We start from the raw sequence: 27,859 nt of genomic DNA, 5'->3' as shown, positions 1-27,859 counted from the left end.
TCTAGGTTTAGTATAGACCAAGAAAAACCCAGGAAGATTTACAAGGATAATGTGACTATATTCATCAATCCCAAAGACAGCTTAATTCAACATCGGTAAATGCAGTGTTGTGAAGATCTCTACAGTGGAAGCACATTGCTTTAGAGTGGAAAGGATGATCGGTGCATTTTATATTTGCTGCAAAAATTGAACAAACGTATAATTCAGGAAACTAAAATATCAGTAATCCTTCTAATGAGCATTGAGAAAAATAACTTCACAATAGTCCTTGGAGAAAAGCAAGAGACTCCATGTAACAATACTACAACTCAGATCCAGCAGAATATTTCTAGCTAGTAGTCAGAGCCAGGCTTAAAGGTGTGCAGTCACCAAGGACAGAAGAGTTTAAGTTGCAGTAATTTGCAACACAGCACTGTGCTTCAGCTTTATTATTCATTGCAGTCATCATGCAGCTATCCTGCACCAGACAAACCAGTGTGACTTTTTGGAATTCAGTTTCTAATCAGCAATGCTGTTTTGAGGAAAGATCCTGGTTTTAAGTGTTTCCCAAAGCACAGAGAACAACAGACCCATTAGCTGTTCAGAAAACAAAATTTCATTTATTGTAAAGTTCCTGAAACAGTAAACACCTTATCAGAAGTACAATGAACTGGCAATATTTCTTTAAAATGTTGAACTGTCTTCCAGGGACAACACCTGAAATAGTCAAGAGAGATCTTAAGCCATGGAGTAACTTGGTGCAAAGCCTCCCTCCCCATTCCCTGCGAGCACCGTCAGTGGAGAATGGGCAGGTAATTTTTATTTGCATTTGTGACTTAAAAGCTCTCAAGATTCACCTGGTGGATCATAAGCTGGGACAAGCTTGTACTCAGGGACCCGCAAACGAAAAGTGTGACAAATGAGACAAATCACAATACAAATTCAGCTTTGGACAAAACCAAAAATATTATTTTGTAGAACTTTTAGTTTAATGACTATAAAATCTATAGCCTCTTACTTAAAGAGGTGAACATAGCAATAAGAGAAGACAAGGCTGTGCTTTCAGTTATGTGTTTGCTATTTAATCCAAAAACTGCAAGAGAGGCCTAAGCGTGGACCTACCCCTCCTATTGACACAGTTCATGGGTCTTGCAACAGAACCATAGACATAACAACTCTCTAGGAACACTGCCCTTCCATTCCTTCAGCACCCTGCATCTGAGCAAACAACAGCCAGCAGGTGCCCAGTTTGGAGAGCAGGGACTGGGAGAGCATTGCCCACAAGGTCCAAGGACTTGATTCCTTCTCCACACCAGCCCCTATCCCACCAACACAAGCAGCTTTTTTCAGATGACTTGCATATGTATACACAGTCCTCTGTGTTCACAGAACTGTGAAAAACCAGCTCTTCCACACAAACTAGCAATTTGTTCCCAGTCTTCCTGATGTGTTGCTTCACTAGTAACTGAATCTCTCAAAAACATGGACCACAATAGCCCCTTTCTACAGTGTAGGGTATGAACACTTCATTTTCAGCTTTACCCACACTCACAGTAGAACACAAACAGCTTCAAGTGTGTGGGACTGGCTGATAGTTGTGCAGTTAAATGTTATGGAAAATTTTCCCTGTTACAGGGTGAATCTAAGATGCCTTGTTTATAACTTATACTATTAAACTTTCACAACTTTATACAAATTCTTAATGACATTAAAAAACACCATATAAAACCACCTTAAGGCACAAAAAAGTTAAACAAATGCAGCCCACTGGAAATCTCAAAGCAGCCAATTCAAGAGAAGCTGGCCTTGTAGTAAGTTTATAGTTCATGTATACATGTTAAGCTTCATTGTCATACATTAAATACTGTATATCTATGACAAAATGTATACTGCTCAGCACCTACTCTTTTCCATTAGTACCAGTCTCCATCTGAGACATGATCTGTGGTTACAAAGAGGAACTGAAATAGTTCAAATGATTTGCTGTGAGGAACCATGAGTTACTAAGCATTTATGTATGCGGACATGGCAACATTGTTTTGTACGGGTGGGCTGTGAGCGTGCTTCAACCTCACTGCTTTGCTCAACTTTGTAAAGTAAGGAAGTATGGATGTACAAAAAAAACCCCGTCAAAATGGCAGTGATGGAAGCTGGGAGAAACTGTAATCTTGCACAGAAGAATTTCATGAGTCAGTGTCCCCTCACCCAAGCAAATTGTCTTGGGCAAAGGACTGGACAGTAAAAGAAAGATGCTCATGAAAGGTACGGTCCTGCCTAACAACCCTGAAACCAATCAGCACTGTAGATAGGGTCAGCTACCATCTGCCTCCAGAAACACCCAGACAACACCAATACTCTGTTGGCTCTCAGATTCATGTCTAACTCCTGCCGACAGCCAGCCTGAGCTATCAAGCAACTGACTCATTTCTCCAGAGCAAGAAAGGCATCTCTGCATTACAGCACAAAACACATCCAAACTCAATGCTCAGTACTACTGGGTGTTTTCTTATATGAAGGTCTTCAAGGAGTGAGAAGCTGCCCTACCTATGTGAATACTCAATATGTAATTCCTTAGGGGAAGAAGCCTGATAGAACAGTTCAGTTTTTCTGATGTGGCTTGAAATGAAGGCAACCCGACCTCTGGCCACAAATCCTTACGGAAAACCACCCACTCAGTGTCACACGGCTTCTGGTTCAGCTTTCTTCTGTACTACAGCCTTCCCCCCACCATTCCAGCCCTGCTGATCAGATCACCCCAGTACTGCTGCTCTCGTTAAGAAGCCATTTAACTTTTGTGTGAAGGAGGAACTGAAATCTTAGCACAGAGCCCTGAACTCCTGCTCACAGAACAGAGTAAGAACATTTGACACACTTGAAATTAGGAAAGTCTGTAGCAACATGGAAAAAAGGGAAAAACTAGCTTAAGGGTTTCTATTCATTGTTTTATAGCAAGAAAACTTTTGTCAGTTTATTATAAAGGAACAGCATAAGGAAACCAAATAAATAGTTGAATAGTTAACAGTATGCAATATAATAGTATTAAACTTCAAATTACATAAAAATTAAACTTTGGAACAGCATCAATATGAAAGATTTCTTAGAAAACTAGGACTCAGTCCAAGATCCTCAGATTTGTACATTGCAAAAACCACTCGGTTTTGATGCCCAGTTGGTTCTAAATTTGTCCTCTGAGGGACCGCGTCCATTGAGAACTATGACCCATCCATACTGCTCCCTAATCCCACTCTGCCCCACCATACAACATGCTGTTTTTCCAAGTGTCTAAAGGGGAGTGATCAGGAAGCAGGAGTCATTAGCTGTGCTTTGTTGTTCCAGAGGAACTGGTATGTTCTTCCTCATGTGATAGCTATATTGAACAAGGTAATGTAATTTAGCCTAAGGATACTTCTTTCGTCCTTAAAGCAGCAGTTAGAGGAACAGAAAGAAGGCAGAAATGACCTCATGCTCCCAGTAATGCCACAGGCAAGTGCTGAGGGAGGTGGAATCAATTAGTTGGACATACTGTCTAATCTAACATGGTGAAGTAGTGGAGAGAACTTCAATAACTTCAGAGGAGCTACATCAGACTCTGTAATTCTTTTCCCCTCTCAGTCACACTGAGCTGGGCTCTATTGGCACATCTCACCCAGCACAGGAGGGGAAGGGAGCAATCTCAGCTGCCTCACGAGTGACTGACTTAAGCCAACACATCACCTTCAGGAGCAGGATTTTACTGTGCTCCCAAATAAAGATGTATCTCCAATATAGATTCCTTTACCTGTGGGACACGTGCATCTCTTCCTAGAGAAGAGCAGCCCAGTGTTTGGGCATATGTCATATGAGTCTGGGTCTTTGTTTACATCTTCCTGATGGAAACAAAGAAACATAAGGATTTCAAAATCATACTGTGTGTATGTCGAACCAGTCGATCAAATTCTCCTCTCGTACAAGTTTTAGATCAGCAGATAGTTCCACTAAAGTCAGGAGTGCCAAGAGGCATCTGAGGAAAACCCAGCATTATATATTTGCATTAAATGGCAAAACATGTCCTAAATTCCTCCTCTTGACATCTGTCACTGAAACACTTCCAATGTCATTCTCCAGAACACTGGAACAATTAACAAAAATGCTGTTATCAAGCAACAACAACAACACCCCCCCCCAAATAAAAATTACAAACAAAAATAAGCTTATAATCTTTGTTAAACTCCTTCCAGCCACTTGAAATCTTATTTATCTGTTCCATGAAAATAAGAACTTGGCACATTTTCCTTGTATGCCATTTATCAACACTGTCTTTTATCTAGAACATTTATTGCATATCAGAAATTCACTTGGCTAGGATATTTTTGTTTAGTAGAAAACACTGCCTCCCAATTATAGCTATGAAGCTTCACACAGTTCAGTAAATGAATTCTCCTGGTATTTCCTGCAGCAATGGTTCCTCAAATTTAAATCGTTTGGAAATGGCTTTCTGCTCAGTTACTTTTTCTTTTTCTGACTGCCTACATTGTCCCAGTGTATATGAAGCCACTACAATTAGTTCTTCTGTCACTATTGATTCTTCCTCTTCAGTCTTCTCAGCATCTACTGATTTTTCAGAGGCAGAATCTGAATCTTTCTGGATGGCATCACTGGTCTCCCCTCCTGCACTCTTACTCCAGGCCCTGCAAGCAGGATTATCACTTTGTGCTAACCATGGATGTTGAAGACATTCTTCTGCAGTTGCCCGATCCCTGTAGAGGAAAAAAAAAGCATTAAAATAAACATCCAAATTAATGCAAAATCCAGCACCTTGCAGAAGAGATCCCTATAGATTATTTCAAGGATATGACTGTATTAAAGACAGACTGATAGAACTGGGGGGAAAAAAAGCACATTGTCAGCTATCTTTTACCAGAAGAGGCCAACAGCAGCCCAAGAAGATGAACTGCTAGCATTTAAAATAAAGGAGTTCATGAAACCCTAAATACAAGTTGCCAACCAACTTTCAAAGTCTATTTTATACAGATTTTTTTTTAATATGTATAGGAAAATTATTCAACCCTTACATTCCTAAAGTATTCCCATAGACAAGCTGTAGGCAATTTCAGTAGCTGATATGCCCCATGAAAAAGTGGTGAAGTTCCACAGAAAGCACCTCTTCTATTTAGAGACCTGGAACTTCCAATTTGCTGCCCACTGACTAAAGGGCACAAATGAACCAGAAAAGAGCAAGGTACTCTTATCAACCAAAATTAGGGACTCAAAGCACAGTTCATTTAAAAGACTTCAGCAAAGTACCTGCAAGAAGAATCAGTATGCTGTAACCACACACTACAATTCATATACAGTTTTCTGAAACCAATTTGAGTTTTAATTACTAACACTTATACAAGCTTGGATGGAAATGGAGGAATTCTCTTTTCATATGCATAAACAGTAATAGCCCAATGAAATCAAAGTTCCATTATAGTTTAAAAATGAAAACACTAGCACTTGCTACATTTGAAATTAATTCAGTCTGACATATTAGCATATACAACTGTGTATTTTACTTACTCGGGTTTCTTAACCAGCAGAGTTTTGATGAAATCCACAGCAGACTCTGATACAAGGTCAAAGTCCTCTCCAGAGTAACTTATGTTCATTTGAGATATATTTAAGAATGTTTCTTGTTTATCATCCCCTAAGAAAGGCGATATCCCTGTTAGCATAACATATGCCAGTACTCCAATGCTCCTAAATTTAAAGTAAAAAAACAGAAAAGCATTTTGTTTTAGTTCGCCTTCTTTTCTTAAAAAAACCCAAACAACAACCCTTTTCAGTGAAGTTATGATGACCATTAATTTGTTCAACTTACCACATGTCAGTTGCTGTACTGATTGGGTCGTAACTCAGAATTTCAGGAGCTATTGAGGGGGGAAAAAAAGTGGGCTTTGTCATATGCAGACATTACATTATAGTTCTATAATGCAATAATGGGCATGTGGTAAAATTTAAGGTAAGCCATTTGAAGCATAACAGTCTTTTTAAACTAAGATATTTCTGTTCAAGTTAAGTGATTTCTATAATTTTAAAGTATAAAAAAAATGTTTTCCTTTACTGTCATCTTCAGAAGCCAGGCCAGGCTCCTTCCCAATTAAGCAATCTGTATACACATTTCCTCAAGAAAAAACAGAAATATCCAATATTTCATATTCCAGCACTGTAACCTAACCCATAACCTAACCCATACCACACCAGTTAAAGATATTTTCAAGTACACTTTCAAGGCCTGGAATGGTTTGGGCTTTTTAAAAAAAACCCACAAAACCGGATACAAAGCTCTACAGGCTAAAACATTGTATTCAGAGACTGAATATGTGAATTTAAACTTTTAATCCAAGTAATACTTGCTATCATTATGGTAAGAATAGTCTAAAGCATGTACTCTCCTTCAATACAAGCACACAATCGTTGTTCATTAGATAGGCAAGACTTGCCAGTTCTATCTTTTAGAGCAGTACCACGTCCAAGGGATAACTTGATCTTGCAACACTGTAACGACACAGCCGGTCTGGCATTTTCAAACTGAGGTAGTTTCTCTTTTCACTCCCCAGAAGCCTGGACTATAGATCACTCGTACAGTAACAACTTACCTACGTACTCTGGAGTTCCCATAATTTCTCTTAGTTCCTCGCTGCTCTTCATTATTCTGGAAAGACCAAAATCTACTATCTTAATGTCTCCCAGAGGGGACTTACTGGTTAGCAGAATATTTTGGGGCTGAAAAACAAAAGAAGACTTTCAGGATCACCCAAATCTAGTGCCTATGACATCATATTGCGTAATTATTTTAGATCATGAGTAGCATAATGTCTTCCATAATGAGTATGATACCCAGGATCATTTATGTATTTCCCCCAAGGTGATCTTGAAGAGACACGTAGGCTAAAAGGAGTGGCAGGATTTTCTGTTTAGAACTGAGGATCAAATCTTTATTAGCTTAGAACACAGACAAAACACATGCCAATAGCTGTCTTCACGTTTGCACCTTTAGTTCTTCGTATCACCTTTTAAACTACCCTTCCTTCCCTCCTGACTTTCTTCCAACAAATGGGGTAAAATACCTCTCGTTGAAGGGTGTCCAAAAATACCCAATCATTTTAAAAACCCTGAACATACAAAGCTATTTTGACTGCACCTTTTTAAAGAAGGTCTGTTGCAACCAGCCTCAATCCTGTTCAAAGTACGAAACAATTGTATTACAGAACACTAACCGAAGAACAGTTTAAAAAAAAATATAGCAGCCTGAAAAACAGGTTTTTAAGAGCATCACCTTTGGATAAACTTGTTTGTGCTGACGTCACTAGATCCTGGCTGTCTTCCTTCAAAGCACCTCTGTGGTCATGAAAAAGTTCTTTACTATTTTAAATGCTAGCTCAATTAAAAAAATAATCTGAAAACTAACTTTAGACAACAGGTCTTAGATTTTTGCAACTGAAGCATATCCTTGCCAGAAAAAAACACACAAAAAACAAACGTGACCTCCCCTGCCCCCAGGCCAGTGATCACACTGGGTTTTATCATTAACCTCTCCAAACAGTAACACTGACAACTGACACTGTATTCATGCCTCTGGTGAGCACAAGTTCCATGAAAGTGAAGAAGCTTTATTGGGAACCTGGATTTTGTCTTGCATCAGGGTGGTTGAAAAGGGAATGAACAGCCATGCAACCACTGACTGATAATCCAACTGGAGTAACACCAACATTTATATTTCTTCCCTCATCACAGAGCTGTTCTCTCCCCTGTATGGTAAGTTGGTCATGAAGGCACATGAACAATCTTGCTTTTGAACACAGAAATAAACCAAGAACGCAAGAACGTTTTAAAAAACTTGGGCCAGTTCTCCTCAGTGCAAGACCTGAATAAAGTCAAGTTCTTTGATTCCTGCAAAGTTATACCGTGGTATTTCAAACTAACTCCATGATGTCGTCAACTTATTTTCTGTTTGTAAACCTACATATTAAGATCAGCTCTCTGTGTTTTCTTTACAAACTGGGATCTAGTGGCCATACAAAGGCACACGACCATATACTTAATAGTTCACATTTGTTATTCTCTATAGGTTTTAGAAAAGCAAACATCCAAAAAAGCTGACCATACCTCCCTCATTACCCTCTCAGATGTTCTTCCCACTGAGAAATTTAGTTATGTTCTGAAGAGGCAAATTAAAAGCATGAGAAAAGTATTTGTTCTCTACATTTAAATGAGGCAAAATTTTTAATGGAAAAGTTTTGCAAAACCTTTCAGCCTTGTATTTAATATTTTAGTAGATAAAGTAGTTGCCAGAAGTAGCTTTTATTTTTTTTAATAAACTTCTGTGAAACACACCTATGCAGAAAAAAACCTTTGTCTACAGTATGAATTGAGTCATAGCTCTAAATCAACTCATAATGAGATACCAGTCATTTTCTTATTTTAAAGAATCATTATGGGTTTCATGTGAAGTGACAGTCTAAACACCAGGATGAAACCTTAACGAGGCCATAGCTTTGAACTTACCACAGTTTTCAGCTGGACACCATTACTCTAAAACTTTCAGAAAAGGAAGATCATTTTCCCACATCTGTAATGCTGTTTCTCTCTTGTTTTCACTGCTAGAATACATCTAGGTTTGCCTAATGCTGATCAGCCCACAAAAGCAAGAGAGATGCAGGCTGGAGGCTCTCCTGGTGGACATTCTAAAAAGGGCCTTTTGCTCTTACCCTCAAGCACTTAATCAAAAGGCTGATGAAAACCATCAAATGTCAACACTTAAAAACCTCCCCATCTACTGCAGTAAGGCTTAAAGGTTTTAACTTTGGTCCTCTAATTTCTCGTACCTTTAGTGGGTTTCAAGAAGATACATTAGGACTAAGGACACATAATAAAGGTCAGGTTTTTAAACTAATCAATACCTCACCAGACCTAACTCCAGTAATGCTGCAAGATATCTAATTTTATAATACTCTAAAAAATCACATCCCTAGAAAAAAAGACATGAATTATCCAAGAAAAAATGAGCAGAAACAGGAAAAACAGACTAGCTGAGATACCCAACTTCATTGTGTCTAAAGACACTAAACTAGGCTGATCAGACTGACCTAAACAAATTTAGAGGATCCCCATATCTTTAAGTAATTGAAATGTAACAGCAGAGTTTGCCTGGGGGCTAGGGGTTTTTTGGGTTTTTTTGGTAAATGTGTACCAGTGGAAAAAATGCAAAAGTCACTAAAGGACAAGACATAGTAGGCTTGCATCACAGTTTCTTTCCCAAAATAAGCAGTGCAAGTCCCATAAGTGAAGAAATAATCAGAACAGCCTCCATAGAACATGGATACTTTCCTATTAACAGCTTTGCTGTAATTGCTGTAAAGGTATGAACTCCAAATTAAAGTGCTTTTTTTTCTCTGAAAATTTACTATTTCCATTTTTTAACTCTTGTCTTAGTTTATTGGGTGTTCCTTTAGTCAAAGAATAACTGCACATCTATTAATACTACACTTCTGTGTAATAAACATTTCACCTTAATCTACCTGGAAAACTCAGTTGAGAAAATTAGTCTCTGTTGTTATTCTAACAGGCCACTTTTGTAATTGCATTAGTTTGCTTTCTTAATATTGGTGTAAAATGACACCCAAAACAATCTGAAATAATGATTTTGCTAGTTGCCATCTCTGAACACAAGAGAGAAGAAGAAAGGGAAAAGCTGTCTATTGGACAGCCAGAGTCATATCCAGTATAGGAGAGTGCTGCTTGGAGCAGTCATTCTCCCACACACAGGGCTCTTAATCTGTCTCTGCTGTGGACAAGAGGCAGCAAGTCCTTCCTCAGCCCCCACGCCTTAAATTCTCTTCCATTCCCAACTCCTTTAAGCTTTTACCAAACACCAAGTCAAGATCAAGTCAAACAGCATATGAGAACACAGAGAAAGGAGTCTTCCCTTACTCTGCAGCTTTTATGCGCCATTAAGAGGAGATGAAAGACTCCTGACTACAATCTATGCACACCCTGAAAATTAAATGGCATTAACACAACACTGCCAAGTGATACTTAATTTGCACTCAGTGGCATTATATTTGCTCTTTCTCCAAGTCAAAACCGGACAATCGAATTGTATTTTGCTATTAAAAACCAGCCATATTTCAACCATCTTTCAGTAAAACCATGCTTTTGGAAAGAAATTATCAGGTGGCTACCTTGCTTAAGCCACACCAAAACACTCCATTTCTTTCTGCAGTGTTCAGTCTCACAGGAAAAATCTTCTATTTATAAAGAGGGCAAACAGAAGCTAAAGCAAGCCAGCTGTCAGTGTCGTAGATCAGGTTCATGCGATTTACAGTATAAAACTACAACCACAAGCCAGCCATTACATACTGACAACCATTTGGGTTTAAATTCTTTGGGTGTAGAATTTGGCTTTTTTGAAGGTGCAACATGTGGAAAATTGGATGTACCTTTCCAAAGGTATTTGTAAGGGACAAATGAAATGGAAATCTTTAAAGACACAAAGGTGAAACTAATGGTACAAGGAAAACACTTTAGCAAGAATTTGTGAACTTTGCTATTGGTAAACACCTTGCATAAGAGCAGTACACATACATGTCTTCCAAATGTCATCACAAAATTAGTATTTACTCAAAATTTAGTATTTACTAAATTCCACAGTGCTTTAAGCCATGAGGTAAAGCAGCATGAGACATGCCATACAACAGATGATGGTTTGAGGGCAGTGGGCTAACTAATATGCAGCCAAAACCAGCACTCAACTTAAATTTTTGAGTTCCTTATAAAATGGGCCTTTTTTTAAAGTCTTGCAAGGCACATCAACCTAATCTTTGCAAGTCATGGTTTTTAATCCTACAGTGTCCATCATCTTTATTTGCCAATACTCTGAAGAGTATTAGTATTCCCTAAGCCTTATTTTGCAAAAGACCGATAGTTTTAATTATCATGAAAATCATCACACTGCAATTAGGACTCCTATTAAGATCCCCCTTCAAAAACAGATTGCACTCTGTAGTAATGTATAAACAGGTTAACCTCAATCACTATACAATGTGGTCTGCTAATTAACTTTCTTGAGGCAGGAAAGCAATGCTGGATCTTTCAGTGAGAACTGCCTATGGTCCATTTTATACCATAAGTTTTCTGATCAGTTGGACAGTTTTTAAGTAAGCATTTCCTGAACTTTGAAGAAGATACCTGTTCAAATACTGTAATCAGCATCCCAGTCTGCTTTTGCCAGTAAGTACCGTAGTCATTTAAAACACATTTCTGATTACAGATAACCAGCTGATGGTGCTAAGGAACACCACAGCTTTCACTACAAACACGTATGAATATATACTGTCTACAGAAGATGTTTCAATTTTAAACACTTTGCTTCAAGAAAATTCAGCTGGCCAACCATTGTAGAGACACTGAGTATCTTGCTTAAGTATCCTAGAACTTTAGGGAAGTCTAACTGCTCATTTTTAGTCTTTCTGAACACTTACTCTCACATCACTTGCTAAAAATTTTCCATTAATTATTTTAGTGCAATTATTAATATTCTGTGTGTATGACTCAAAGTTTTAAAGGATTCCACATATACTTTGAATAAATGGTTGGAAAACCAGGCAGGTGACATATTTGTGTGCAAACATGACTCATCATCTGCTTTAGCTGACAAATGGTTGATGATGTGCTAAGTTATATATTAAGTATGCACAGCTTGATACTGGAATCTACTGGTAGTTTTGTAATGTGGCCAAAATACAACCAAGTAAGGATCTCAGTAACAGAACAAACATGCAGCAGCCTACAACATACTTAGTAAATATGACAATAGGACACGTAAAAAGAATTTAAAAAAATCTAATGCAAGTTGCTTTTTATACAGCCTTGCTTAGTAATAAACTAGTTGAACCTCATAATGAGATAAAGTTGCATCTTCCATATGAGCGTATGGATGAGAAGCTGAAGAAAATTATCTGCAGCTTTAGACAAGTTGGAGAGGATAGCTTTCTTGATCCCTGTTACAACTCCCTTCTAGGCCATGAGTGATACTCTGAAATTTCTATGATGGTAACTGTACTTTTCTCTTGATTAGGGTCAAAACTATTTTTCAGTATGAAAAACTATTTACTCCAGTAAATTATGATACTTTATATACCAACAGGGTGTTGGCCAAATGTTTGGCAGCAAGTGGCAAACATTTAACTTACGTTATACAGTTTTATCAGGAAAGAGGGAACTGCTATAAATGTATTTAACACACATTTAACACATTACTTTACCAGTCCCATTTGAACATTTCATTCTGAAACATTATACTTGATACTACCAGTGTCTCTGCCACCCTTCTGCTTCATTAAAACTCAAGTCAATACAAAAAAACAAATCTGTTTTTCAATGGCCATATAATACCCAGACATTTTTACTGCACTTTAAAAATGAGTCAGGTCTTACCCAAAGCACTCATTTGCAATTAAAAGTGCAAGGCAAATCCACTTTTGAATTCACTGCACTTCACTTAATCAAGTGAAGTTTATATTTCACATAGTCATAGAAACTCTCCAAAAGGCTTGCAAGGCCCAAGGTTAAATTTTATCATTCTATCCCAAAGGCTGAATTTTATCATTCAAGGTATAATTAGATATATTAGCATTATTTTGACATATGACCAGCATGAAAGTCAGCAGCTCAGAAATTGATGAGAAAAATACAGCAATAATCTTACCTTCAAGTCAAGATGAACAACATTGTTTCTGTGCAAGAATGAAACTCCTTCTAATATCTGCCTCATAAGTCGTTTAACATCTTTTTCTTTGAAGGCTTCCTCTCTTTCAGCCACACACTGGTCAAAGATTTCACCTCCAGCAGCACTACAGAGCAATATGAATATTATTAGTTCAAATAGTTCAATTAGTTCAAAATACTAAGTTATAGCACCCATTTTGCTCTACTTCCACTATTTTATTTCATGCAAGCAAGAGCAGCAGGTGGTAGCATCCAGTAGTGGTATTTTCAGTTATTCAACATCTGACAAGCTTTTACAGCCTCAGAAATGTTCTCTGCAGTACAGTAGCTATAGAAAGAAGCAAAGATTTTAGGCATTTAAGTTAGAGAAGATAAATACTCCAAAAATTTTGGGGACTGCTTCGGAAACACTACTGACTATTCTTTCAGATGAGTGCCACATTTGTTTAAACACGGTGTTTTTTGCTTTTTGCCATTCCTATGAAACTACATGAAAATTTGGCTAAGGTAAGCCTTTGTAAACATAAAGCAAAGCAGCCCCACCTCCCATCCTCCTCAAAACTCTTTGCATGCACTTAAAAGACGAAATGTAAAGCCTGTAAATGAATTGTTTATGAAGTCTCTGGTATACAGGGTTGGATTGAGTCTCTAAACATCTTTCATCTAAAAATACTTCTGAAAATTCTAGCTCTTGGCTTGCTTCCTCTCTTGTTTATATATGTTTAAATAAATAACAAAGTAACAAAAATTTAAAAATAACTAGATATGAATGAATGTTTTTGAAGTACTCAGAAGCCACACACAGTACCATCTCTGTATAGCAATGACTCAAGAGAACTGACAGTGCTTTACAACCTAACCCTGTAGCATCAAAAATAAAATAAACTGAGCAGAGGCTCCATCCTAAAACAAAATGGGCATGAGAATATTAGAATGGGGCCGCTTTGCATGTGGACTGCTGAAATACTACTATGAAATCAACACATCTACACTTCGTTCTGCATGAAATCCTATAATCAGCCCGTAGTGAAAGATGGTGAAACCCCCGAGGACAGCATCTTCTCCAGTTACACCAAACTGTGACATGCCAAACGTGACCTTGCACAAGCATTAATCTTTATCAAGGCATTGCCATCTACTCTGCCTTTGCTTGCTTTTTTCCAACAAGTTGTATTACGCAGGCAATCCAGAACACAGCGAGGCACATTCAACATGAATATAACGGCAAATGAGAGTTCTACAAAAATGGTGCATTTAGACTGTGCACTCCCAGAAAAAGAGCACTTAAATATACTCAAATTCTCATTTTGCCTATATTAACTTCATTGCTATAGTCCTAGAGCTCTGAAATGCCTCATGGCTTAAAAAATGTCTTTTTGTTTTCCCAGCTATTCTCACTACTGTTAAATGTACCCTTGCAGATTGTCTTTAAAAAAAAAAAAATTAAAAGAAAGGTAAATCTTAGCCTTTTCTGAAGAGTTTTATACTTCTGTTCTATAGTCTAACTGGTACAGTAGTACAATTAGATTTATTAAACTAATATTTTCTAAAAAAGTCTATTAAATAATTATTTTTCTTCATTCTGCATTAGAGATGACTGAGCTCAAGAACAAAATTACTTTTTCAAAAGAATATTAAGACTTTAATTACTTTTGAAAAATTGCATCCACCTGACACCACTGCATCTTTCTTCAGTTCTTTTTTATTTAATTCATGAAAGTTGTAATATTTCAGCTTTCAACAGGATTCAGATATTAAAGACATTTTTAAAACAACAAAGTGTATTTACAGGTTAGTGTATTCTAATATTCTAAACCAAATTCTTTGAAAAAGCACCATCAATTGGATCTTCCAGATAGAGACAGAAAAACACCTACTGCAATCCATAAATTAAACTTTCTACTTTAGGAATGTCATAGTATGTTACTTGAAAGAGTGATTTAATTCCTTTTAGCAGTGATTTATAACAATACAGTGATAAGATCTACTACCAAAATTACTAACACAATGTGTTTTACAGCAACAACCCTGGGATTTTGTTAGTATAGCTCTGCCACTTCAAGTAAGGAAAAAATACCTCTACATTAACTTATATAATATTTAATTCTGTGAAATAGGACTTGTACCCAAAACCTGTTGTTGTCAGCCAGGGATCACACTTTAGATTTAATAGACCCACCTGAAAAACCAGTGGGAGTTGAGGACATGGGGGGCCTTATAAAGCCCTGTTTGCTATATCTCTACTTGGTAGGCATCTGTTACCACTTGTTTATTAGTGTAACTTCATTAACACTGAAGTAGGCACTAAGCTAAGATGTAAGCTACCTAGAATTTTAATACTACACTTAAAGAACTCTGAATTATAAGTGATAAAAGTCAAGGCAATGAAAGGTGAAACGATGTGCCATCACTGCACTACAGTGCTACCACATGAGAGCAGAAAACCCTTGATCCAGAAAACCTTTTTTTAAAAAAAGGTATTTAAGTAACTCCCAGTACTTCTGAAGATGCCTGGAATCATCAGCATTTTTCAGAGTGAGACATGCAAATACAGCCCTGACACATGCACACCTACTTCATAATTTATGAGACATTGCTGTTCCCATCGACCACAGACACTTGGCTTTACAAAATAGTTGAACAGTGACTTCACAGGTAATGTTTCATTTTTTGATTTCAACTTTGCTATTCAGGATGCAGAGAGAACAACTTCTTCTGGACAATTCAATCTATCCAAAAATTACCACACTCTAAGAAGTAACCAGCAACCCTTTACAAGAACACATTGAAATTTGATACTGCAGGACTGTTTTGTGTATTGTTTCTGTGGAGTGAGCTTAATTGATTTCCTTAAGCAAAACAGTCAGCTAGCTGTGAGTCAACCCAGTCACAAGTGGTTGGAAGTACAATGTCAAAGTGAACGCCAAAAAGACTGCCCTACACATCTATGTCAAGGTTTGCCAAGCTCCTTAACAATACTTTAAACTCAGTTATTTTGTATTCTCCAGTTAGATTTGGAAAAAAAAAAAATCTAACAACTGAAGGGAGTAAAATACCTGCTAGGAAAGTATCATGTCATGTCACTACTATGATTTCTGTATACAGACATGCAGACCAGGAGTTCTCTGGTGTTAGTAACATTTATGCATTTTTTCTCTAAGAACACATCATCCATTAAACTGTAGTTTTTTCTATTTGTCATTATGAAATAACTTTGCAAACGACTGGGCACCCCACCCACCTAGAAAGAAAATGTTGCTAGGGGATAAAAGCAAAGAATTATCCTTAGGACAGCAAACCCTTTAGGAAAACAAGCCATTTTAATCTGGAAAAAAAAAAAAGGAAACATTTAATAGCACAACATTTTAAAATCCAGTGTTACTTAGAGTGCGTTATTTCTCTAGTACACGCTCTCCTAGCTAGGTGCCTGAAAAAAATAAGGGAGACTGAGAAGTCTTTCCAAACTTGAAAGGTATGGCAACCATAATTCTTTAGCTACTTTAATTTATTTATGAAAGTACTGTTGTGCTATGAACTTCTCTAGTTTCAAGTGAAATCCAACTGCTCTTCATCAATGAAGAGCATGCTAACACTTTTAGCTCATTTATGCTGATAAGCAGTAATAAAGTCATTTGGAAGTCTGGAGCACTAATCTTTGTTACAATTATGTTGACTTTAGATTAAGTGGAGACTACTTATCTTCCTTGAAATGTTTCTTAACAATGCAGTGTACGAAATTCAGCACCAAACTTCCTTCAAGTGCACTTATGATACACTTACACGGTCATTCAACGTATCATTAGAAAAATATTGAACAAATCTTTCTGGTGCACCTGAAAAAAAATTAAACATTCCCCCTGCTTTAATGGATCAGACATTAAGTTAGTGTTCTGAAGGACTCAGAAGTGCAAATCATCGGAGTACAGATATGTAGGCAAGTTCCTAGAATATACTTGATTTCAGTGCTGAGTGAGATCATACACAGTCTGCAAGGGAAACAATGTACTTCCTGAATATTAAACTCGGTCAAAAGTCTGTCTTGAAAGGTTTATCTCTGAGAGATAATAGAAACTCACCTACTTGTTGTACATGAGGCTTATAATACAAGAAGACCACAACAAGGTGGCTGTAACACTATGAGCAAAGGCTCATGTTCACTGCTGCTGACAGCCATACCCCCTTCCCTTGGCTAGGTACACCATTAGATAGCAAATGCACTTAATGATAGTTTTCCCATGGTAAAGCTACCACAACATTCCAATGTCCCCAAAGCCTGAGAAAATCGTAAATCCGTGTCTGATGAGAGGACATAAGGAAAGAGAAGTATCCAAATGCATTAAGTTGTAGATACTGTTCTTTCAAGTTCTTGGTTCCCGCACACTTTTTTTTCCCCCTACCCTTTCCAATCAGGCATCCTAAGAATTCAATGAAATGCAAACAAAAGGTTACCACCACCATTTGAGAAGTTTTCCCCTAACACTTTCTAAAGAGCTCCAGTCTTGATTTTAGACTGCCATCTAGAACAACTTTGGTAATTGCTCTAATAGACAAGATACAGGCATTGGAGTACCACACTTATTTCTGACTACAATGGTTTTGCTTAAAGTTCTGTTGAATCCCATATCACATGAATAGTTTCCTGCAGGAGACTCTTACTCTAACCAGTCACACCTTCCATAAGTAAGACAATAAATAATGTCCAAGACAATACAAGCAGTAACATTACTCAGGTACAAATAACTACAGGTGAAAAAAATACTTCATCCAGCATATCTGATAAACACTGACTGTGTTTCAAGATGATACAGACAACTTTTTTGTTTTTTTTTAAAGCAAGCACAATGAAAGTCTACTATATTTACACAAGACTCTGGCACGCAACGGCTCAATTCAGAAGCTCTTCACAACATAGTACTTAATGGCTCAGATTTTTGAAGTTGCACTTACAGGTTTCTGTAACATCTGACCCACTAATGACTCACTGATATCATCTACCTCTTCCACAGATGTGTAAAAACATGGGGATGGAACACTTACAAAAAACCCACCCATTCTTAAGCATCAGATGCTCTATTGCTCTTTCTTTCAAAATAAATTAGAAAAGGTCAGGTAGGTTGTATACATGTATCAAGCCCCAGAATTATCAAATTTGCTTTTTTTCCTTTCATATTTGATGTGTCAAGTTTCCCAGACTGTATCTCTACCTTTTCAGTAAAATTCCTTAGGACAGAGACTGTTGTCAGGGTGGATGCAGAGAGCCACCAATTTGCTATGGCACAGCTGAAGTCAACATTCTAATGCCTCATTGCTTCTCATTGCTCAACACTTAATATTTAACAGTTAGTGGCCAATTTTAAGTTCATTTTTTTCTCAAAAAATTTATACCACTTGAAAGACAACCCTCCATGTAACATTAATACTTCTCTTCCTGAAGGCAAAACACAAGGTGTTCCCCTCAGCCCTTATGGCAGATTCAACATCAAGACAAGAAACTTAAAAACCTTAGCAGATAAAGTTAGTGGTCAACAATTATTTGTTTTACTCCTTCACAAGATAAAGATCTGCCCCACAGACCATCAAGCTTAACAGAAACTGAAATGCCCTAGAGAAGCTTGCAGTCTAGGTATGTTCTTTAATCCTCTGCATAAAGAATGTCAGAAATTCACTAACATTCATACCTGCTTTGTTGCAACATGTCTCTGAAACATGTTGACACTAAAGAAGCATCCAGACATATTTGCTGAAGTCAGGGAAAGACTGTTTTTGTAATTTATAACTCTTAACACACAGCTATTTATCTGAAACAAGGTATGACTGTTTGATGCACATAAGCCAAGTGATTTTGCTAATTACTGAACAACCTAGCTAATACTTTGGATTAAAACAGTTTTGCAACTGTAAGAGAATTAAGATCTAAAAGAAACCCAGCAATTTTGCATTGAAATTATCACAAAACTCATTGCTCATTTGGATTCTACTGCTCATATTAAATCACTATGGGATCCAGAAATTCAAACTGTGTTCTAGTTTAAATTTCTGCTAGTGTTCAAAGCAGATATTTATGAATCTCCAATAACAGCAGTGAAAGCTCCAGAAGCTCTGTCACAGCGTTGCATTATAACAGATACTTAAATATTTCATATATTGTGAATTCCATGAGAGCACAAAGAAGTTTAATAAATGTATTCTAGAAGGAACTTTGCCTTAGCAGACACCATCTCATTCTAAAGAAGATGTGGCTGGGAGAAAAGATTTCTCACAATTTCTTTTTGATACCAAGTCAGAAAAGAGCTGTACAAACTAGATTTATCTTAGCAGACAGGTTAAGTCACTTCTGAACTACTGAGCCTCACTGTTCTCCAAATTATTTAAAATCCACAGAGCTTGAACAGGAACTTAGCAATAAGTACTTGGCTGAATCTTGGAACTTAGCTGTCAAGTATCTAAGCCACTGGCAGATTAGTTGAACAGTCACAACAGCTGCAGAAATAACCATCTGGACAAACTCAAGGGGAGAAAACCACACACACATGTGCAGAGTCACAAGTTAAAGGTCCTTTGAAAGAAACTATTCTAGGTCTCAACCCTCCTCCTCTTTCTCCTTCCCCCAAAAGATAATCCTTGAAAGAGCTTTTTCGTTGCAGGGGTTTTTGATAGTTTCTTTTTAACAATGATATTGCTTTAATACCTTTTCCATAACTTACCAGATTCTTATCACAGAATGTTCTGAGTTGGAGGGGACCCACAAGGATCATCAAGTCCAACTCTTAAGTGAATGACCCGTATGGGAATCAAACCTGCAACCTCGGTGTTTTTAGCACTGTGTTCCAATCAACTCAGCTAATCTCACTGGAAAAAAAGATTTCACCCCATCTTTGTCATGGTCAATGAAATAAACTTCAGTTCATGAACACATCCTCATTGCTTCTTCATCTTCCTCTTTACAAGTAGGGAGTGTACACAGTTCATATTTCATTAAAGATTTTTAAAGCTACAAAGATTACAGTTCAGCTTTGAAAGATAATTAGAGAAATTTATTATAATCTGCAGTAATTATGAGACTGCACATAACTTCTTGTAATAGTGATTTTCTTAGCAATTCTTTTCAAAGTTAAGCAAGGGTAACAGGCAAGCAATAAAGAACTTTCACATTATTCACATTGATACAAGGTATTTTTACCCTGTTAGTTTTAAGCATATACTGCAGAAGGTTATTCAGGACTTATTACTAATACTTACTATTCCAGGACTAAAATCATCTCTGTTGCAGTTTCATAAACTTCATGCAAGTTAATGACCCAAAGGTTGCACTGTGCCAGCTCAAGGACTGCAATTTCGTGGATTATTTCCATCCGACAGTCTTGGCCCTTTCTTCTTTTTCTCATGAATTTTGCTGCAAACTCTTTTTCAGTGTCTTTCTGGATACACTTCTTCACCACTGCAAATTTTCCCCTGAAATTAAAAAGGAATTATTTATAATTAGTGACAGCTTCAGTACTGCCTTTATAAATTAACATCTCAGGAAACTTGAACCAAATCCCTATTAATGGGTACATTTAAGATTTATTCCAAATTTACAAAGATGCCTTGCTGAGTGATGATTCCTGTGGTTAAAAGAACACCACAGCCCACAATGTAATATAACCTCCATGAAAAATAAAGAATTTTAAAAATCTATCAATTCAAAGAATCTGAATTTCAAAGATACAGAATAAAAAAGCTGTGCTAGTTCCCAAGATTAAGTTATCCTCGAAACGTTAATTAAAACAGCTGGCAAAACCAAAATGTATACATTTAGGCAAATTGAAGGCAATTTATGCTTTCTCTGACTAACTCACAATAATCCAGTTATTCTTTTCCCAAGTATTCCACCATATTCAAGGGAAGAGCAACCAGTGCTCTCACCGAACCCTGCTCTATTTGCCACGCACTATCCAGACTCTACCCTGCATTTTCAAAGATGGCACTTTGTATTTTCACCATGGTATGCCTCAAATGATAAGAGCCAGAGTTTTTTGATTGTTTAACAGTTCTCAAAATCCCTTAATCTCACCGTGTAAGTAAGCAACATGGATGATTTAAATAAAATTAAGCAGCTTGACTAACATCAGGGTTTCTAACAGAATTTTTGCAGCAGAGCTAAGGTGAACAGGAAGGCACATTGAGCAGAGCTGAGCACAGTGCTCAGCCCACGTTAATGAGCGTCATCTCCCACAGAACACACAACTGATGATACACCAAGCCAGCAGGGCAGCTAAAACCACACTGCAGCACTTACGTCAGGAGACTTCCCCCACAGCACTCTGGCTGAAGTGTCTGCTCTAAACTTCCCTGCAATAGTCCCGCACCACCTACTCCACTCAGTTCCATTCATACAGTGCTGATTTTTAGACTGAAAAGGTTTTTTAATTAATACCTGTCATCTAATGAATGATGAATTCTCATACTTTGAAGCACAGTAATCTTACTTTAGTTCTTACCATACTGACATAATCTTCATCAAAACGATCTTTTTTGTTTATATATAAACATTTTCTTATAAAGCTGCAGGAATAGCTTGGAGATCTTTATTTTGGTTTTCTTTACTTAACTTATTGCAGGGTTGCTGAAACCAAAATAGCAGTCTTCATCTGTTTTGGAATACAATTACAATGGGTTTTGCCTGTCCCACCTCCAAGCCAAAGTTCAGAGAATTAACCAATTCAGCTCATGTCAAAGTTTTCCCTCTCATATCTCCTGACCTGCTGGCAGAAGACTGCTATCCATGAAATGTAACTGCTAAACCCAGTTGTGGTCAGTTTGCTTTTAACAGGCATTTGTTTCAAAATCACACAGTCTAAATGGATCAAGTCGAATAAACACCCACAAAGTGGGTATTTGCTGGGCAATCTCAATAAAATAATTGGACTCGTAACCACTGATACAGCCACAGTTATTCACCTAGGGATAATATTTTGCGTAAGCACACATTATCTACAGCACAATGTCTATTAGGAGTAGATCACAGCCCAGCCCACCAGATGTCTGGTGTAGGTAGACAAATAGTAAGAATATGCATTCAATGTCTTGAACAAAATTTTTTGGGAGAAAATTCTTAATTATCAACGTGTACATAAAGACAATATTATAGAGCTTTGCAAATGCATGACAATAATATTACAGAATTTTGTATCCTAAAATTCATGTGCAATATAAAGCTATTCATTTACCAAAAGTGTTAAAATACTTGCTGAAGTTCTTAGCACCAAAAGCATAAAAAGAAAAATAAAAACAACTGGTGACTATGCTGATAAGAAAAAAACCCAACAGATAAATAAATTGAGAAACTAACAGATAAGCCCTTTAGTACCAGGTTATTCTAACACCTGATAGATCCTAAGCCTTTATTCCAAAATATGTAGGCCCCTGGCTGGGTTCAGCCTTCTCTGGTTTCCCCAAATAAGTCTCTGAATGCACCGCTTCCTTCTGGTTGAACATTGCCTTAGCACAGTCAAAAGTTTTTAGTTCTAACACCAGGGAAGGACCCAGAGAAAGCAGCTTAGAAAAGTTTGAAATCTATATAATACAGTTTTCAAGGACTGTGCTGTTCTGAATTACATACAAAATCTATCTGGAAGCAAGTTAATTAGCCTAATGAGCACCGATGTTGCCGATTCATCATGCATTAGTCATTATGGAAATAAAACAGTATTCATGGAGCAGCAAGGGACAGCAAGAGCCACCACCGTGTGTGTGGCCACGCATGTCCTGTTTAGCTGAGCTGGCCAGAAGCCTGATAGGTGACGTAATTAAAAGGACAGGTTACACGGGAGTTCAGTTGGCTGACAAATAATAATAATTCTTAGTTGTTTGAGACCAAGAATCCTGCCCAGATTCTTTATGGTTATGCCTATAATTAGAGCTATTTAACTACTACCTGTTAGAACTCATCTTTTCTGAATACAATCCCCAAAAAGATCCAACTTGACAAACCTGATGTTTACAACTAACTAGTAGAACTATTTACTGTGCAGCGATCTAGATTCATGTCTGAGGAAATTTTAGAGCTAAGATGCAAAGACAGCATCCACTGTATGGTTAAGCCAAAGATAAATTTTAAAGAATTTCTTTTTGATTGAGAAAGAATAGTAAATAGACAGCTATAAACAAGCTTTCTTACAAAGTATACATTGCACACACTTCATCTTTGCTTTTCTTAAAATCCAGCTTTTCAGAACTCCTTATTAAAAAAATATATCAAATAGTGAAGAGAGTGTTAGATCCCATCATTGCTAGTTCAATGTATTGAGAAGAGCTAGCAGAGAGAACACTGTATGGAAGGAAAAACAATTTTGAGATGAAGAACTTAATGAACATTTCTCAAGTTGAAAACAGACTACCAGTCATCCCAACACATATAAAAATGCTTTGGAGGGAGACAAGAATAGGAAATTAGAAGTATTTCTCAGTCCTCACAAGAGTCTCATTCAAGAGTTATGATTTAGGATAAATCACATCGGATTACAAAGAAGCTCAATGTCACCTTTTCAGATTGCCAACAGAATTTGCATTGTTTCATCAGGCACACATTATAGCTTAAAGGAATAGTGTCAAATCACAGATAAAATGTCAAATCAGATAAGCAGGAACATTTATGGCACACCAATTAATTTTGGTTGTCCTAGGTTCAGAACAACAAAGAACTAACCTTACGTTAATCATTATTTTTGAAGTGACCTATAAAACACTGTCACCATAACAAATGCAGGAATAACAGCAATTCCTGTGAAGATACTGGCTTTTAATAAAGTTCAGAAAACTTTTCTGAGATCCACAATACTATATAATGCAATTTATTACATAACTCCTTTAAATATTTTTTCTGAAGTGTGGACTTTTTCCCCTGATAATTTTGAATTTCCAAACAGCAAAGTGCAGGGATTCCATTTCTGATGTTCATGAACAGTTTATTCACATAAATTTATTCTCAAATGGTGAAACCAACTACTTGCAAGTCTTCATTTTTACCTCTTTTCCACTTTCACTTAGTTCCACCACTACTTCACCCTAGCCGTGCCTCTGCAGAAAGCAGCTGAGGTCAGAAGTGTGATAGCAGGTGCATTCTCACTGAAGCACAAAATTGTACAAGTGTCATGTCCTGCTAAGATGCACATTACTGAAAGCTACCTGAGAAATACAAAAGTTCATGCCAGATTTGCTTTTCTTTTTGGGGAAAAAAAAAAAGGATTTAAGACATGCATTACCTGCACATGAAACTACAGCCAGGTAACTTAGTCAGGAACAAAGAATATTTCAATCTCCTTCTGATGATTACAGTATTTCTTATTCTTTGGTTTGGCTGGAGAATGAGCTTCTCTGCTTAAACAAAACACTGGGAATGAGGAGAACCAACTGAACTGCACTGGACTTATTTACATGTGTGCACTGCACACATTATTTCACTAGAAGATCGTTTATTTTGGATCAATCATTTAAGGTGATTGTTTTACCTTCCAGAAGACAGGGAGACCAGACATTTATGCTTTCCTCCAAGCCAGCTCTAGCATCTAGGAGTGTTAGTTTCTCTACACAGAAAACGATGACTTCCAATATGTGCATAGTTTGTTTCACATTAAAAAAAAAGTGAAATACCCCATCAACAAGCTGAAGAATTAATAGTCTAGTAATATTTTCTGTAATTAGAAGGTTTTTTTGTTGAGGAAAATGAGCAAATCAACAAAATATAATTATACTAGACTCCTTAAGGAAGCTCTAGGTAGTAGAAAATGTATTGTTCCCCATTTTAGAGTACAGTTATGGCTTAAGCATGGACGGTAAGAGGAAGAGTTAAGCAATTGTTGTCTTGTCCTCTGCAGAGGTTACACTACTTCAAGCTAACCTAACTCAAGCTAGCACTGTCTGAAAACATTTAAGTCTCAGTGAGTTGATGAGAAAAGGCACCCTGAAAACATTCATCACAGGTAGGTTTGATTTTAAACCTCATGAACTGAAGATTTGTGTGAGAACATTCTGATTTTGAGGACAGTAAAATTAGTAAGGCTGTGAAGACTGGACCAAAAATTCATATATTTAATAATTTCATTAAAAACCTGCTATTTCCATATCATCCCAAGCAACAAGATAATTTCCTTTCCAGAGTGGCCATTAAAACCAAGCCATTATAACCTGGCTTTCCTAACAGCTGTATCTCAATAGACTTGCGAACACCTTCTCAGCTACTGAATGAGGTAACAGCATTTTGAAGCACATTAGCTTTACATTCTCAAAGCAGTTTTTTCTCCCATGAGCAGAACTAATGAACCCTGACTTCCTTCGGGTTTGCACCCAAGTCCCTCTGGTGACATTATGATCAGGTTCCTCCAGGCTCATGGACAACTTTCAGCAATGCCTCCCCCAGGACTTTTGCTTCCTAAGATGCCACCAGGGGCCTAAGCCTTGCTTGCATTGCTAGAACTACACCACCTTAATATTTTCCCATGTTCCCCCTTCTTCCCACCTCCTTCACACACAGGTGGCAAGGGAGCAGAAAACAGAGGTTCCAAGCGCCGTGGAAAGTTCAACACACATGTGTTGACAGACAGAACTGGAAGCCCAAGAGCACACAGACCTGCTGAGCTCACACAACAGCCCTGATCTCAGCAAAGGTGATAAATCTACTTTGTTTTTTCTCCCCGCTGTCAGTTTGAAACACAATTCATACGAATGTTGTTACTCTCAAACCTACCTAAAGTATTTCCTTAATTCTTGGAAATGAGAGGAGTATAAAAACTTTTTTGTTAGCAAATTCAGCTACCAAATTAGATTTATGATAGATTATGTTGTGTGCACAGGGACTGCTTTTCATCCAGGATGAAAACCTGTCATGCCTGGGTGCTAGTTTGTCCAAGTCCTTTGAAAAGATAAACTTTACCCATAAGTAGAGAATTACACACTTTATGAACATATAAAAGTGCAACAATTTGTGCTAACACGTTGTCAATAAAATGACAGTTAAAAGGGGTAGGTAGAGAGACTTTCCATCTATGCTTTGTCACAGAATTGGCAAAAAATGGTCTTTAATGGGAGTACTTGAGCTGAAGTATCCACTTTTTAAAAATCAGAATGTTGTAAAAAAAGCATTCGAAATCGTTGAATAAAAACCCAAGCACACTCATTCAGGTGTATAGATTTATATATTCTAAGAGACAAGACTGTGAAAACATTTGTGAAGTTGAGGAGAGAAAAAGACAGTCTGAACCAAAATATGTGCGACTTGAACAAAAACAAGACAAACACTTAGAACTGTCACTTAACTCATTTTAACATAAATACAGGTGCAAAATCACAACCTTCATGCAAAGGTCATCTTTAAATATAGTTCTGATCAAAAAATATTCCTCACAAAAAAAGCCATGCTCAGATTTACTTCTTTAGACTGCAGACTAGGACTTGTTGCAGTACTTTAATTCTTGTTCATAGTGTAAAAGCTAATAATCTCAGTTGTACTTTAGTGTGCCAGAAGGAACCTTCATCTATTTCATGTTCTGATTAAGCCAATGACTATTGTCCAGCTCTAAGAGAAACTCTAATTCCATGGCAGAACTGCAAAACACTTTCTGAAAATGCATCTGAACTTTAAATAAATTAAAAAAAAAAAAAAAAAAAAGCAGAAGTGATACCAGGACATCCTGTTCTATACTGCTCCTACAGCTTCTTGACTGTTTCTTAGAATTTAGTCTGATTTGTAGCCTGTATTTAGTCAGTTTTAGTTTCCAGGCCTTGGAAAACGTTGCCACAACATGCTAAAAAAAGCTTTCTCACTCTAAGGGATGTTTCTCCCACCTGCTTCCCATGGGAACGCTTTAGTTCACTATGTTTAAAGAGGTATTATCCTATTAATACATCAGAGTTACCAAGTGAGCATTAAGCTAACACCTAGGCAACCTAAAAAATTGTTAGAGATACTTACTGCAGCTACATTTGCTTTGAAACTCCTCTTTAGCTCCAAAGGGGTTGGTTTTGCTGCTGTATAAACTAAAACTAAAACTGCTGCATAAACTGTAAAACTAAGCTAGCATAACTTGAAAAGACCATACACTGAAGAGGGTATCTTGTTATACATATATCCTGTGGTATGCCATCTAATCTTTTTTACCAGAATACTCTTGAGATGAAGTACATGCAATTCTAGGTACAGTGTTTCTCTTTTTGTAAAAAGTGACAGAATTTCAGACAAAAAAAAATGGTTCAGTGGTGCTGAAACTCCATATATGTAGTTCCCAAGATGCAAAAACTGTCCGAGAATTTTTGCCTCAAACCTTGCTTTCTATCAGACAGGTGTTGAAATCATAAATGGACTAAATCTTGTGTGTGGAATCACTTCCAAAACCAAGATTTTCACCAGCTTTTTAACTCTTAGAAAAGTTCCACCATTAGGTTATTATCAAGCATTTGTTACCCTAAAAGAGTCTCAAGTTGTTTTTCCGCATGTCACAGACTACAAAGCCCAAGGAGGGGAAAAAAAAAAAAAAAAAAAGGGCAGGTTTCCCTCTTTCCCTCTCCAGTGGAAATCTACAGCATTACCCACTACTCCACACTGGCTTCCAGGGAACACCACCACACCACCTTCCCAGCCAGATTCGCAAGGCTGAGGAGCCGAGGGTGGGAAGAGGGACAGAGAGAGGGGGGCACTGCCGTCTCCCCGCACCCTTCCAGCCCAGCCAGTGCCAGGGGCACGTCCATGGGCTGACCCGCCGCAGGCACAGCCACGCTGGGTGCCCCAGGACCCCGCAAGGCTGGGACCCCTCAGCCCCCCGGCCCCGCTCCTTCCTGTGCCGTCGAGCCGGGCTCGGCCGGGGCGGCATCGCGCTCACCTGCCGAGCTCCCGGCCGGGGCTGAGGCTGTACCGCTCCTGGAAGGGCTCCGTGCGGATGGGCGTGCGGATCTCGGCCAGGAAGCCGCCCCGCCGCCCGGATCGCCCGGCAGCGGGCTGGGGCTGGGGTGGCCGGTCACCGCGGGAGCGACCGGGTGGCGGCTTCTCGTCGGGGCTCATGGCGCGGGGCTTCTCCTTGGGCAGGGGGACTCCTTCTCTTCCTCCTCCTGCTCCTCGCCCTCCCGGTGTCCGTCCCGTTCCCGCTCCCGTTCCCGGCCC

At 37.9% G+C, this 27,859-nt stretch overlaps 2 protein-coding genes across 2 annotated transcripts in view; one reads left to right on the top strand and one right to left on the bottom strand.

The window, feature by feature from the left end:
- Positions 1 to 27,859, top strand: part of EGFR (epidermal growth factor receptor) — a 1,326,436-nt gene that overhangs the window by 431,089 nt on the left and 867,488 nt on the right. The window lies entirely within an intron of this gene.
- On the bottom strand, positions 573 to 27,859 carry STK17A (serine/threonine kinase 17a). The gene is made up of 7 exons (XM_050330330.1): positions 27,582 to 27,859; positions 19,969 to 20,181; positions 12,710 to 12,854; positions 6,600 to 6,726; positions 5,822 to 5,870; positions 5,521 to 5,700; positions 573 to 4,715 (listed from the first exon to the last, which is right to left on the bottom strand). The coding sequence occupies exons 1-7, from the start codon at positions 27,758 to 27,760 to the stop codon at positions 4,382 to 4,384; spliced, it is 1,227 nt and encodes a 408-aa protein (XP_050186287.1). The 5' UTR covers positions 27,761 to 27,859; the 3' UTR covers positions 573 to 4,381.

Source organism: Myiozetetes cayanensis, unplaced genomic scaffold (genome assembly GCF_022539395.1).
Source record: "Myiozetetes cayanensis isolate MyiCay16 unplaced genomic scaffold, myiCay2020 scf1, whole genome shotgun sequence".
Classification (NCBI taxonomy): Eukaryota; Metazoa; Chordata; class Aves; order Passeriformes; family Tyrannidae; genus Myiozetetes; species Myiozetetes cayanensis.
The sequence above is the reverse complement of the archived record's forward strand: the minus strand, read 5'-3'. Positions and strand labels throughout refer to the sequence as shown.

What these genes read in the sequence shown, in the direction of transcription:
- STK17A (XM_050330330.1), bottom strand. Translation starts at nt 27,760, where the DNA reads ATGAGCCCCGACGAGAAGCCGCCACCCGGTCGCTCCCGCGGTGACCGG. An exon ending in TTGTTCATCTTGACTTGAAG is followed by an intron (nt 6,727 to 12,709) that starts GTAAGATTATTG and finishes TTTGTTTTTCAG; the next exon opens with CCCCAAAATATTCTGCTAAC. An exon ending in AGTACAGCAACTGACATGTG is followed by an intron (nt 5,701 to 5,821) that starts GTAAGTTGAACA and finishes CTTTAAATTTAG; the next exon opens with GAGCATTGGAGTACTGGCAT.